The sequence below is a fragment of the Mytilus californianus genome, unplaced genomic scaffold, assembly GCF_021869535.1.
Source record: "Mytilus californianus isolate M0D057914Y unplaced genomic scaffold, xbMytCali1.0.p SCAF_7, whole genome shotgun sequence".
Taxonomy (NCBI): domain Eukaryota; kingdom Metazoa; phylum Mollusca; class Bivalvia; order Mytilida; family Mytilidae; genus Mytilus; species Mytilus californianus.
The window spans coordinates 75,701,211-75,717,188 of NW_026262723.1; the positions used below are offsets into that span (position 1 = coordinate 75,701,211).

General features: G+C 32.3%; 1 protein-coding gene across 10 annotated transcripts in view; it reads right to left on the bottom strand.

Moving 5' to 3' along the window:
- The window catches only part of LOC127708485 (protein phosphatase 3 catalytic subunit alpha-like), a 49,800-nt gene extending 34,518 nt beyond the window's left edge, over nucleotides 1–15,282 (bottom strand). For all 10 annotated transcript variants that reach the window (XM_052213371.1, XM_052213372.1, XM_052213362.1 and 7 more), the window contains exons 1-3: nucleotides 15,095–15,282; nucleotides 11,147–11,347; nucleotides 2,643–2,767 (exon numbers count right to left, since the gene is read on the bottom strand). In XM_052213371.1, coding sequence (XP_052069331.1) covers nucleotides 2,643–2,767; nucleotides 11,147–11,347; nucleotides 15,095–15,143 — 375 coding nt within the window. In that variant the 5' untranslated portion in view covers nucleotides 15,144–15,282. The remainder of the gene's footprint in view (nucleotides 1–2,642; nucleotides 2,768–11,146; nucleotides 11,348–15,094) is intronic.
- Nucleotides 15,283–15,978: the final 696 nt, after the last annotated feature.

Genomic DNA, 15,978 nt, shown 5'->3' on the forward strand with positions numbered 1-15,978 from the left:
CCAATGATGATTGTGGCCAAGTTTGGTTTAATTTGGCCAAGTAGTTTCAGAGGAGAAGATTTTTGTAAAAGTTAACGACGACGGACGCCAAGTGATGAGAAAAGCTCACTTGGCCCCTTGGGCCAGGTGAGCTAAAAATTAAAAAAGCAGGTTCAGAACTTCATATAAAAATAAGGAGATGTGATAAGATTTCCAATGAGACCACTATCCACAAGAGTTCAAATGAAGAGGATATTATACATTGACAATTATTGTCCAGTAGAAAAATCTGTATGTAATTGGTTGGACTGTCAAGCTGTTTTCAAGTTGTTGCATATTAACAAAATTTGACGCCAACATTACAGACAAAGAGGACTATGCAAGACAACAAGTGATCCCAGTGCCATTATGTGTCCATACAGCCCAATGTTCTGTGGTCAACACCAAATAAAAAGAATCATTAGGCATTTAGGTAGAATCTTGTAAATTTTATGAAAATTACAATGTTATCAGTTTACTATATATATATATACAAAGAAAAACCCACAAGTGAACAGCAACATGTCAAAGCTTTGAATGAAATCAGATTTGACAACTTGATTAGCCAATTAGATCAAACCATTTGCATCTTCCTGACAACATAGTGGGAGACTGCCTTCAAATTATTGATTTTTTTCAACTTACTACCAGAAATTTTATGATCATGACATTTACATCTTTTTCACTTTTAATTCATGTTAGCATATTTTCCCCCAGAATTTATAAAATCTTTTAATCAAATTCAGCCGGGATGATTAATGGAATTTTCAGTTGCTTTTTCACAGCTAGTTCTCTACCATTAGATATTATTAGCCATGGTAAAAGACCTTGAAAGCAATCAATGTTAAGAAATAAAAACCTGTTAAAAAATAGACACCTCTTGCACGCTTTGCAGCAGGATCAAAAACAGTGATTTGATGGACTGCCACATCAATACATGTATATAGGATAGGACATCACTTAATGTACTGAATATGAACTAATGAGAACTTTAACACTGAACCACTTAGTAACTATTTACTCCTTGTAGCATGACCAAAGCACAATATTTTTGGAATCTTCTTTCTATTCAGATGCTATAAATACAACAAAATTTATACATAGTCTGCCTTAAGTAATATTTCCTCTTTACAATAGCATTTCAAATGTCAGTTTTGTATCTTATTCTTCATTAGCACACTAAATCAGAAAACTAAGCATGGAAAAGGAAAGACTGAATACAAAGACGGTTACCAAGATGCATGGATGTAAATAAAATTTAGTACAACATTTATCAATGGTGAAAACCTTTAACATTCAAGGACTTCTGAAGTTTTCTATCCGAATAAATGCTGTCCAATTTCAATCAAATTGGAAATTTTAACAGGCCAATTTAAACTCATCTGACAGATAATTGATTGAAGTTTTTAGAAAATTTAATTTAAAGAAAAATGTTCCTTTCTTTTGTCACTTGGTATCTCTCAAAAAGTCACGCGACGAGTAGAAATGAGGACTGTGTCCATGGGACACAGATGATGCCCCAGCTTGCATATCATATTAAGTTATAAAGGGACATAACTGAAGAACAGTAAAAGTGACACTACTAAAATTTGTACTTGATCTGAGTTTTGTAGTAATAAGTATTGTGTACAAGTTTCTTAAAATTTGGTTGAGGCAAACTTAAGAGATTGGAAACAAAGACTTCAGCAATTTTTCCGTTTGTAAAGGGGCATAACTCTAGAATGGTTAAAGTGACACCACCAAAATTCAAAATTGATCTGTAATTTGTGGTTATAAGCATTGTGTATAAGTTTCATTACATTTGATTGAGGCAAACTAAAGTTAGGGAACGGAAACGAAAAAATTCAGCAATTTTTCTATTTGTAAAGAGGCATAACTCTAGAACAGTTAAAGTGACGCCACCAAAATTCAAACTTGATCTGTGTTTTGTGGTAATAAGCATTGTGTATAAGTTTCATAAAATTTGGTTGAGGCAAACTGAAGTTAGAGAACAGAAACCATTTGGGACGTACGGACAGACGGACAAGGGAAAAACTTAATGCCCCCTCGGCTACGGCGGGGGCATAAAAATGTCAAAGAAACAAGACTTTATGCAAACTAGATGACCAAAAAATTGGCTTAAAGTATGTTTAATGTTATTGTTAATGTTAGTACTTCATCCTGTTTTCTATGTATCATTTTCATTCTCCTCCATTACTTACAATACATTGTTATGGTCTCAAGAGTAGACTTTGAGGTTTAAATTTCAGAACCTTTGTGTGATTAGGATGAATGTTTGATCATAAACTGTAGATTTTCACATTTGAACAATTTAATAATCAGATGTGATTGGGAATACACAATTTTACATGTTCTGAGTAGTATTGAACTACTTTATTATTTCTAGTAGATTCTAGTTCATTGGACACTCCCAGTGAAATGCATCTTAACTATTTGATCAAATGAAACACAGTATCAACATGAGGAGACAAAACTTTAAACCTGTAACACAACATTTTATTGTTGGTACTTTAATAAAAGCATACTATTCACTATTCATGAGGATTTCATTCTCATACTGATTAGGAGAACACAAACATATATAAATGTTTCACTTTTCACTTGTTCATTGTCCTTTTACTTACCTCTATACTAAAATAGCCTCTGTCTACATAATCTCCCAGGAAGAGGTAGCGAGTTGTAGCAGGAGGACCACCCACTTCAAAAAGTTTCATCAAGTCATAAAACTGACCATGTATATCACCACAAACTAAAAGGTAGAAAGAATATTTATATACACATACATTATTATATCAGTTAAATTAAATAGTAACACAATTCACAATTTCAGTCTTAATGGTTCATTGACTTACCATTAATGGTAATTACTATAAGATTTAACAGACAGAATACAAAAATATAACTTGCTGACACAGCTAGCTAATGCCTAAGTTTTGAGTTCAAGACAAAGGTGAAACTAACATTAGTTATCATAAATAAGGAGATGTTTTATGAATAGCATAAACTGATTACGCCTCCGCAGCACACACGTTCACTTTCAGTTTTTGGTCGGTTTTATATGCTAAATTATCTAATTTGACCATTGTTTTTTTAACTTTCAGGTCTGACTGTCTTATTCAATTTAATGAATTGAATTCAAAACTCTTGTTTTGAACTATAGAACAATTTTTTACACTAAAAAGTACATACTTAGTGACTGGTTATTAGGGTATCAGAAAGTTTGTCATCCATGAGACACCAGCTATTGCTTGAGGCAAAGCCATGGATATTGGTATTGATGGGTAAAAAAACTTGCCATTACTCTCATTACCAGCTATTAATTGTTTATTATACCTTACAAGACAAATTTCAAACAAACAAAAAAAGACAAAAAAAAAGAAGTCAGAAATGCATGTACACATAAAATATGAAAAGGCCTATTTCTGTCCTTGCATTAAATGTACATTGTAAATATTTAATTTACCTTCCCATGAGAAAAGGTCAAAGCATTGCAGTCATTAATGTCACTTTTTATTTATGAAATAGCACTACTATTTCACTCTTTTTGACTACTTTCAGCCCTCGTGAAGAAGCTCAATGAAAATTACATTATATTTTGGAAAAAATGTGCCTTTAATGATGATAATTCAATAACTGGAAATAAACTAAGAACCTACAGAAATTTAAAGTAAAGTATGAACTAGAAAAGTACCTTTTAAAAGTACCTTTTATTGAATTTAGATAAAAATATTACAAAAAATTATGCCAAAATAAGAATAAGTAATAGTATGCTGGCTGTTGAACGCAGTAGATACAACAAAACAGCCTTGGAAAATAGAATATGTCCTTTATGCCATAAGAGGTGGAAGATGAATACCATTTTATCATAACATGTATAAAAATTAATAAAACTAGGATCAAAATGTTTCATGAAATTTCTAGTATTGTCCCCAGTTTTAATTCAATGAGTAAAGAAAACAAATTTGATTTTATATTTTCTTGTGAAGAATGTGATATTTTACTTATTGTTAGGAATATAAGTGAAATGTATAATGAGAGAAACAATTATAATGTCAATATATGAACTGTGTGTGATTGGTGGCTTAACTTATAATGTTATATATAATCATAATATTTGAATTGATAATTTTATAGAGGAGTCATGCTGTCAAAAATAGTATTTTACTTAATATTAATAATCTTTATACTATTTTTTTTCAATGCTACATGTTTGTATTGTTTAATGTCTATAGTTTTGTCATTAATATGCCTGTCTGTCTGTTTGTTTGTTTTGTTTTGTTTTGGTTTTGTATTGGTTTGTTTATTTAGTAACAATTCTATTCATAGCTATATAGTATTGTTTGGATTTTAAACTAATAAAATTCTTATCTTACATGTATCTCATCTTATCTTATCTGTAAAACAAGGATGTGTCCATAGAACACGATGCCCCACTCCCACTATCATTTTCTATGTTCAGTGGACCGTGAAATTGGGGTCAAAACTCTAATTTGGCATTAAAATTAGAAAGATCATATAGGGAACATGTGTACTAAGTTTCAAGTTGATTGGACTTCAACTTCATCAAAAACTACCTTGACCAAAAACTTTAACCTGAAGCGGGACAGACAGACGGACAAACGGATGCACAGACCGAATCATATAATGCCCCTCTACTATCGTAGGTGGGGCATAAAAATTCTATGCTTTTTTCTGGTTGATAAATTAGGATAAATAGAAAGAAAATTAAATTCAGATTATTTTCTCTTTGGATACACACGATTTGTAAATAGAGATGTTCTCAAACAAACACAAGCATATTACTTCAATCTGTAAAATGTGCTAATGAGGTATTAAAACAATTACATTCATCTTCATCAGAAGTAAGCACATTAACAAAGTTATGCATTTCTTGTCACTATGCCATAATCTCCTCTCAACTGTTTTCATTTTGTACATGCAAAGCAATAAAGCCTTCTTTTTTAGCTAAGCTACTTGGGTAAATAATTCAAATGCCCTTATTTGCTACATTTGAATAACTTTGTATAAACCTTTTTGCCAAATGTTTTCAAAAGAGAAAAAAAACTACTATCAAGAAAAATTTTGGTCATACTAGTTTTCCACTAAATCTATCAATGCAAGGTTATTTTTGATTGGCATCCCAAGTTAGTTCAGTGGGGCATAGTGAAGATGTCTGCTAAAGTAATCACACTTCTATTACAGTAACAAGTATGTTGTCAGTATCAATTCCAACTATCTGTTAGAGCAAGAATACTGCACACTTCATAGATGTGTGCTGTCAATGATTTTCTGATACCAAGGTCATAATCAGATTGATTTTCACTTAATTACCATCAGACAGAATTTGGCTTATCAATAACTTCCAACCACTTGCAAAATGTTATTCACCTATCATCTATTGCAGGTAGTGCTAACAAACATCATATAAAAACATGATTTAAATACAATAGATATGTATATTGTATTATTACATGATGTTATATAAATGTGAACCTTTCAGTTCCCTTACATTAATCTTTAAAGAAATAAGGAAAAACAATGTCTTTAACATACTGTGAGATATTTATATTCATAAATGGTAACATTACTTAGCTTACTTTTGGTTAATTCCTACATGTATTAGCTCAAGCTGACCTTTGAACTATGAAAACCATTTTAGAATTCACATTCCCAATCCTAAAGACATGTGCTATTCTAATTAAAGAATGCAATTTTTGAAGTATTGCAGGTCTGAAATTTTTTGTAAGAACGTTAACATTTCTACTTTTAAAACTGATGACTTTAAACTCCTTTAATTTTTTATATTTAAAGGCTCAAATGACAAATTACTTTTATTTATAGTGATATGTGGAAGCTGGGTGTCACCATTATCTAATTTTGTAAAAAAAAATCAAATGGTGTCGAAAACACAACTATTGGCAAAAAACTATTGCAAAAGAACTGGACATCTTCAATCAAATTTTTAGCAAATTCTTTGACATTTTCTCTCAACAGTCAATACTCAACCTTTAAATTTTACCTTGAACTCCTCATGCATTATGATTCTGACAGAAAATCAATAATCAGCTGATTATAAAAAGGTGTTAATTGTATGGTTTAAACAAATTTTGTGGTCAAATGTGTCACTTAAAAGATCTGTTTTACAACTATAATAAATTGTTTATAATTGTTTAAAGCTGGTACTTCATAACAGTTTGGCAACATGTTTAAACTCATTTTTTAAGTTTTAACTTCCACTCTAAATATATATTGGGCAAAAAATATGTTTTTTGGAGAGAAAAGAGACACCTGCATGTACAAAAGCAAAAAAAAAATTCTCTGATCTTTTTTTTTCAGAGCCATTCAACTAGACAGTAATATCCAATAACCTGATTAAAGAAGAATCCAGACTTAATGAAGTTTTGGATACAAATATAATTATTAGCACTCTGAAATTCCACAAAATAAGGCCTAGGGCAGCCAAAAAGTTTTATTGCCTTTGTAATGTAATTTGCTTACAGTATATAGAAATTTAATTAAATAACTGTGAACACAGAGATATGTCTCACCTTTTTGTTATTTTGATAGTAAAATGCAAATGTTGAAATTAAAATAGCAATACTTTAACATGTAAGTTAAGTAAAATATTCAAAGTCCATGAACCATGACTGACGGTACAGGGCTAAAAAATCTCCATTTAAATGAGATGTGCCAATGCTAATACATATGCATATATCAAATATCATTAACCTACCACTAGTGGTTCCCCATAAACTGACCTTATCACAAACTAATACATGTAAACTAAACAAAATTTTCAAAGTCAATTGACCATGACACCGCCAAAAACAGCATATCAATGGCTGGCTTTTTGACTCCACCAAGGGCGAGACATAAACTATTCTAATTGAGGGTTCATTTATCTATATATATATAGTTTATGGACTAATCATGTAATGTACATGTAACGTCAACGCTGCAAATTGAAATTTATTTTGTTCCCAAAGAGGAAAATAAGTTGAGAAAAAAAAATTGAAAGCCGCAAAAATATATTTAGTTGAAAGAGGTGGTGAAAAATAAAATAGACCTGAGGAGATTTTCCCTTTGAGTAAGAGTGGAATGTCACCACAGTCAATGTAATGTCAATACAAGTAAAAGTAAAGGCTCTTAAGAGCCTGTGTCGCTCACTTGCATCTTCAACAATGGCCACTTTTCAGTAAAAATCATTATTAAAGGGGAAAAACTCTATTAAGAGTAAACTTTTTTAACTGAAAATTTCAGTCAGGTTAACATATTTGTAATCTTATCCTGCTGATAATTTTTCCTAAAGTACTATCAAAACAAACCTTACTTTAATATCCCCTCACTACAATCAAGGTTAATTAGTTGTCCGACAGCTAAATTTACCTGTTCAGGCGACAGGTAAACTATTAATCAGTCATTTTAAAGTTATTTTCTTAAATTTAAGCAGTTTCCTTCAAATCAATCGTCAATAAAATTTAGAATATCAGAAATACATTCTAAAATATGATTTGTTAAAAAAAAATTACACAAGGAAGTAATAAAGGTTTTAATCCAAAAATTGTCAGAACCACATTGTTTGAATTAGTACATGTTGTTGCATACTTCGAATGATGCACTGTCAATTTAACAATTTAAGTCAGAACATCAACTACACTCAGTGACTGTGGCATTGTAGAACACAAACAAAATAAATGTGGACTCAGACGATGCCCCCGCTTGCATATCATATAGTTATAAAGGGACATAACTGAATAAAATGCTCCGCAGGGCACAGCTTGATACGACCGCAGAGGTCGAACCCTGAACAGTTGGGGGAAGTATGGACACAACATTCAAGCTTGATACAGCTTTGGATTTGGATTGTGATTAAATATTTGACACAGCATAGGTTTCTAACACAGATTGAATGTGGTCTAAGAACTTAAAAATTTTAAATTGGACATTCACCTATTATGGTCCAATATCCAAAATCTAAATACATGGTTAGATTCAGCATATCAAAGAACCCCAAGAATTCAATTTTTGATGAAATCAAACAAAGTTTAATTTTGGACCCTTTTGACCTCAATGTGGACAAAGTTGATAACGGGGCCCAAAAATCAAAAATCTAAATACATGGTTAGATTCAGCATATCAAAGAACCCCATATATTCAATTTTTGTTGAAATCAAACAAAGTTAAATTTTGGACCCCGATTTGGACCAACTTGAAAACTGGGCCCATAATCAAAAATCTAAATACATGTTTAGATTCAGCTTTTCAAAGAACCCTAAGAATTCAATTTTTGTTAAAATCAAACTAAGTTTAATTTTGGACCCTTTGGACCTTAATGTAGACCAATTTGAAAACTTAACCAAAAATTAAGAATCTAAATACACGGTTAGATTCGGCATATCAAAGAACCCCAATAATTCAATTTTTGATGAAATCAAACAAAGTTTAATTTTGGACCCTTTTGACCTCAATGTGGACAAAGTTGATAACGGGGCCCAAAAATCAAAACTCTAAATACATGGTTAGATTCAGCATATCAAAGAACCCCATATATTCAATTTTTGTTGAAATCAAACAAAGTTTAATTTTGGACCCCGATTTGGACCAACTTGAAAACTGGGCCCATAATCAAAAATCTAAATACATGTTTAGATTCAGCATATCAAAGAACCCTAAGAATTCAATTTTTGTTAAAATCAAACTAAGTTTAATTTTGGACCCTTTGGACCTTAATGTAGACCAATTTGAAAACGGAACCAAAATTTAAGAATCTAAATACACAGTTAGATTCGGCATATCAAAGAACCCCAATAATTCAATTTTTGATGAAATCAAACAAAGTTTAATTTTGGACCCTTTGGACCTCAATGTGGACCAATTTAAAAACAGGGCCCAAAATCCAAAAACTAAATACACGGTTAGATTCAGCATATTAAAGAACCCCATGAAATCAAGAATAAAACCCCATTGAAATTGGTCAAGAAATAAGCAATTTATAGGAAGTATCTTCTTTTGCACAATCCTGTGCTATTAAATATTTCTTGCTATTGCGCAATACTGTACAATTGACAATTTCTTGCTATTGCGCAATATTGTGCTATTGGATATTTCTTGCTATTGCGCAATACTGTGCAATTGAAGATTTCTTGCTATTGCGCAATACTGTGCAATTGAAGATTTCTTGCTATTGTGCAATACTGTGCAATTGAAAATTTCTTGCTATTGCACAATACTTATTATATAATAATTTACACATCCTGTTTGGTGTGTATCTCCTACCATATCATTATTATTTGATTTTAAATATAAATCAGAAATAACCAACTTAAAATGGAAAATTTTAAAAGAAACAAAAAAGGAAAAAAATAAAAAAAAGGAAAAAAAAAATAAATCCCCCCCAAAATTTTTTGAACCCCCATTATGATTCATCACCCCCAAACTCAATCCCAGCCTTCCCTTTGTGGTATGGTACCTTGCAGTACAATTTCAGAGAGATCCATACACTTGAACACAAGTTATTGTCTGGAAACTAGAAAAAAATGTGTTTTTTGGCCCCTTTTTGGCCCCAAATTCCTAAACGTTTAGGGCAATTACCCCCAAACTCAAACCCAGCTTTCCCTTTGTGATATGGAACCTTGTAGTACAATTTCAGAAAGATCCATACACTTACACACAAGTTATTGTCATGAAACTAGAAAAATGCTTGTTTTTTGCCCCTTTTTTGGCCCCTAATTCCTAAAATTTGGAGGCAATTACCCCCAAAATCAATCCCAGCATTCCTTTAGTGATATGGAACCTTGTGGTACAATGTCAGAGAGATCCATACACTAACACACAAGTTATGTCTGGAAGTTACAAAAATGCTTATTTTTGGCCCCTAATTCCTTTTACAATTATTACCATAACCCCCAAAATCAATCCCAACCTTCTTTTTGTGGTATTGAACCTTGTGGTAAAATTTCATAAAGATCCATTCACTTAAACTAAAGTTAGAGTGCGAAAACCAATGTGTCTTCGGACGACGACGACGCCAACGTCATACCAATATACGACCACAAAAATTTTTTTGCGGTCGTATAAAAACGGTAAAAGTGACGCTACCCAAATTTGAACTTGATCTGAGTTTTGTGGTAATAAGCATTGTGTGTAAGTCTCATAACATTTGGTTGAGGCTAACTTAAGTAGAGAAATGAAACTAAAAATTCAGCAATTTTTCTATTTGTAAACACGCATAACTCTAGAACGGTTGTGTATAAGTTTTATAACATTTGGTTGAGACAAACTTAAGTTAGAGAACGGAAACGAAAAATTCAGCAATTTTTATGGTTATAAAGGGACATAACTCAAGAATGGTAAAAGTGTTATGTAGTAATAAGCATAGTGTATAAGTTTCATAACATTTGGTTGAGGCAAACTAAAGTTAGAAAACGGAAACAAAAAATTTGTACTTGATCTTAGTTTTGTGGTAATGAATATTGTGTATAGGTTTCATAATGTTTGGTTGGGGCAAACTTAAGTTACAGAATGGAAACTAAAAATTTTGTAATCTTTTGATATATAAAGGGGCATAACTCAATAATGGTTAAAGTGACACTACCCAAATTCAAACTTTATCTGTGTTTTGTGGTTATAAGCATTGTGTATAAGTTTCATTACATTTGGTTGAGGCAAACTTAAGTTAGAGAACGGAAACTAAAAATTTTGTAATTTTTCCATTTATAAAGGGGCATAACTCTAGAACGGTTAACGTGATGCCACCAAAATTCACACTTGATCTGTGTTTTGTGGTAATAAGCATTGTGTATAAGTTTCATAAAATTTGGTTGAGGCAAACTCAAGTTAGAGAACGGAAACCAATTTTGGTACGACGGACAAGGGTAAAACTTAATGCCACCACCGCTATGGCGGGGCATAAAAACATGGAATCTCTTATCTGTTCCTGGAAAATGTAAGGGCAACCTTTAGTCTAGCAGACCAGCCAGACGGATTTGTTGAGCTAGTTGACCTGATTTTACAAAAATAAACTTGGCAGGGCAATGAGGGATTTATTTTTAATTTCTAGCCCTGAATGTTAGTATTGGGAAAACAACAAGCTTCTTATGATAAATAAACACATGTAAATTGTAGTTACCTGTGACTGGTGCTTCTATGTCTATCATTGTTTTTTCCTGCCTCAACAAGGAAGCTCCTCTGTTGATTAATTTAAGTGCAACCTCTTCCTGTAATCTTCCTTCCAAAATAAAATGCTGTTTGAGAACATCTGGTCTTGGTTTATCTTTACTGTCGAACACTTCACTATCTGACAGTCTGTGACTTGGTGGAAAAGGAACACCTAAAAATCATCAACATATCAAAATGCATCAAATCAGTTTGTATTGGACATAACTTTTTATCATACAATTTGGAGGTTTGAAGGCAAAAATAGTTGAACTCATCCCTTCCCTTAGGCCAAAATAAATAGTTTGTTTCCTATTTCACCTCCAAAAAAATTAGGTAGGGTAGGTAGGTAAAACATTTTATTTTATGAAAACATTTTTTTTTCTATTGATGACAACAGAAAAAGGTTCCAAATCAAATCGTTTGATGTGCCTGCTCCTTTGATATCTAGAATAGTACTTTAATCTACAGCTCTTTTAATTTTCAGTTATAGTTTTGTGTCAGAAATATGAAAATAAATTTTAATACAAATTTTATGAACTTCATGGGTAGCAATAGGAATATGTTCTTGCGTATTAATTATCTTAAACCAAAAATAGTGGGGAAAAAGGAGCCAAGAAACATCGCTGATGAATTATTCACTTGCAAGTGAATAATTCAACCTCATTGAAACCGTATTCATGTGACTTTCTGTTTAACCCATTAGCTTAAGATGGGTTACAAATGAACTAGACGAGTTCAGCTATTAACCCTCAGACTGCTGCATTCATTTCTATTGTACTTTTGTTTATTGCTGAATAAAATTTTAATCACTGATGAAATAAACATGTTTACTTACAATTGCAATATCTTTGTAAATATTGAATATTCATCAATAAAAGTTGTATAAAAAAGTATTGTTATATTCTGTATTTTTTATTTATTTTATTTTTGTGTGAGTCTCTGGTCATTTATAACCTGTACAGGTGCAAATAGAGGTAAACAAAGGTAAATTTTTTTTTTTCATGTTTTATTAACGCGAATCCATCAATGTAAAAACTTTTCAAAGGTATCCATGACTTCAGAATTGAACCAATATTGTTAAAAATCTCTTTTAAGAACTAGTTCCATTGCGATTATCAAAAGAAAAAAGTTTCTTCTCGGACCAACGTTTTTTTTTATGCAACTATTTTCCGGTATTTTCAATCCGACTTTCGACTTTTACTTCCATGTACAAATATGTTTTAACAACAAGTTCATTGATATAATTTTCGTCAATAAATAATCTTGACAAACATAATGTTTGAATCTATCCATGTCAGTAATCAATATTGATTCACAGTTGAAAGGGGCAATGATAAACGTCGCAAATCCTGTTTCATGTCATCCATTTCGAACATCGTCTGGGGAATCCCCGTGGTTCCCGCTTTAAAAGTCTTCTGTTTGCAGTTTTGCTAGAATGTTTCTATTTCCATCTATTATATCTTCTGTTCTCGTCCAAGTCATTAAAATTGGCCGCCGCTGTTACATCGTTATCATTGAAATACTTCTGAACGTGTTGGCCATCACTCCAAACAATTTCCGCCATTTTGTTACTTTTTTCATCTAAATTTTTCACTTTCGGTTTCATCGCTTATACCTGATTTAAAGTCAAGAGAAACTCGATAGTACGCTGAATTTTAACCAATCAGAATCCATACAAGTCTAAACTGCCGCAATCTCATGAATATTGACTCCGCCCATTCCATGGTAACTGTGTAAACAAATCATGAGATACGGAAACGACAATAGTTCAGTGTAGCAGTAGCAGACTGCTTTATCGGAACGACAATAGTCACGCGTAGCAGTCTACAGGTTAAAAGGAAAAGAATGTCAACATTGAAAGCGAAAAAAGGGTAAACCATGTGGTTGACTGATTCGATCCACAAAAACTCCTTCTTATACTTAAAAACGATGATTAACATATTTGTTTAACCTATAATATGAAATCAAACAGACCTAGAAATATCCAATTGCACGTTTCGCTATCATCTGATATCTATATTTATGTTTATACCGGGTTATATGACCATCGGCAGTCTTCGGAAGTCTTAATAAGATGCAAAAAATGAATATAATTCCTGGATTTGAATTGGTTTTACCGGCGTTCTGTAACTCAGCTGCAAAAAAAAATGTAGAAATTTTGTTTGACTTATACGAGGGTCAAGACTTAATCCTTAGAATTTTGAGCTGAAAAAGGCAACAGACTTATAGTGGGATCGATTATTAGGCGAGTTCCTACGGTATGAAAAATACCTTTGTCTCTTTGATGATGATGATTGATGGCTACTTAACGTCCAGCAGCAAATTATTATGCATATTAACCCTGCTTTGTACTAGACTGATAAACTGAGCTGGATTTTAATGTGCTATTTCACAAGGTAACAGTCCGCAGGAAAACATGTCACCTTACCCGGACCCATTATTCTGACTCCAAGCCGACCAGTCTTTGCTTAGCGGAGAAGTAACAAACACCAATTTTAAAGTCTTTGGTTTGACCTGGCCAGGTTTGGAACCCATAATCTCCCGCACATGAGGCGAACATGCTACCACAAGACCACTGAGGCGGTTATGTCTCCCGATCGATCCCATACAGACTATGCAAAACCGTTGGACTTGTCGATCATAACCACCAAAATTTCAGGTATCAAACACATTCACACCCAGGGTCCGTTCGCACCCTATTTTTACTCAAATACCAGTTGAAATATTAAATGTATATCCCAAAAAATTATATTATATTTTCAGGAATAAAAATTTGTGATTTTCTTTTTAATGAAATTTTTTTTTTTGTGATTAGATGATTAATTAATAACTCTGATTTATTTAAGATTTCTGCTAATTGGTATTTTTGTTAGGTGTTCGGTGAAGAGTAAAATACAAGTAGCTAGCTTGATAGCCGTTTGGAATTTTCTGTCTCTCTTTTACAAATCTTAGAGACGAATGACTTAGTTTTTTTATCATCATGACAATATTCATTACGTCAAATTTAAATAATATTCACAAAAAAACGCTCTTTTAATGTGACTTTATTTTTGAAACAATAAAAAAATTTATTCAACACAAAACCTTTAAAAACGGGGCAAACAGTCCTGGGGTGTGGGGTGCTAACAAGAATGGGAGTCAACTGTTCCAGATTCAAAATTTCACATCTGATGACTGTTTTGTCAGTCAAAAAAGGTCATTATGGTTCATTCCTTTAATGTTTGGTAGATTGTCAAATCAGTGAACACTTCACAATTAGTCAATGGAAAGGTCAACAAAGTTACAAAGTTTGTAATCTTTACAGGAATATTTAATGAATTAAAGTGGTGGAATTCAGATAAAAATACAAACATGATAAATGAAAGATTTAATACAACTGACATAGTCATCTTCAACTTATTGAAATTCTGAAGTATTCTGATGATGTAGGAATGTTAGGACAGTAAGGAGGTCTTTTCCATGTACTGATGTAGTGTAAACAATCCTCAGCTGACAAAAAAAATCTATAAATAGCAACAATGAATGGCCTTATATTGTTTTGAAACACATCAGAACATTTAATGTATAGTAAAGGCAAACACGAAAATGGTCTCTTAACGTACGTCGCTGTTAAATGAGTAGAAAAAGATAGGAGTAAGAAGATGTCTCCCTTTAAATTTATGCAGCAACGGTAGCAGAATCACTGCAGACGCAAGTATTCAGATATTTCAACATGCACTTAAAATGCAGAAAAGCTTGATGACCAATATATACAAGCACGATTTTGTATGGAAAATATGTTATCATATAATGTAAAATATACAAGACTGCCAAGGATACCATCCATAAACGGAAAAGTATCACTTGCAGTCATGGCCGACAGGCAATATGGCGGACATAAATATTGTTGTGTATTGAACGGAGATAGCCATTGACTTACCCTTTACAATTCTTTCCTTTGTAGACAACTTAGGATCTGTCGAAGCCATCCTGGGGCTTTATAGAGGTGATTTCGTTAAAATGTGCCTTAGATGGCACTTATTTTTGTCGATATGCCCCGATTCAATAATAGTAAACAATTCTTATCAAGATGGCGTTAACGACATCTTATTTGCATACAAAATACTATGCTGCGCATTTATTTGCGCAACCTTGCCAACGCCCGGTGTCAATGTTGCAAAAGTATGGCGAGCCGGATTAACAAATCTATCTATATTGATAAAATGTGTATTAAAACGATAGACACTTAATAAGTATCATTTCTATACATTTTTTTTACATCTTAGTTTTCCGTTGTTCGACCTGTTAGTCAAATGCGTTTTGTTAAAATATACTTTTTCACTTTTTTGGTCTTTTGGAAAATGTTGTTTGTGCTGTATTTAGACTGGCCCCTCTACCAATAAATTTATTTTACATGCAGAGTATAAAAATTGCAGTTTTTATCCAACGCAATCATTGTTTTGAACGTTGTTTTCAAAATAGACTTGTATATAATTCGTCTAAACAACAGGCAAACAATGACGGTTAGATCTGTAAATTTGCGGAAGAACATTTTTTGTTGTTACCTGGCATATCCAACTAAGTCAGACATCACGTGACTTTTGTGACGTATACTAGCCGCCATTTTGTATTATATTGCCCCATATAAAATGCATAGGTGCTTCAATAAAGTTGAGTTTTCTCATGAACCTGACCCGTTTTCTAACTTTTGCAAATCAATCCTTGATATTCAAACATATTTCTATCAAACAATGTTGGTCCTAACAGTTTAATTTTTGATTAAATTCGGTCACTGGAGTACGTAAAAACATGTACTTTTTCTCG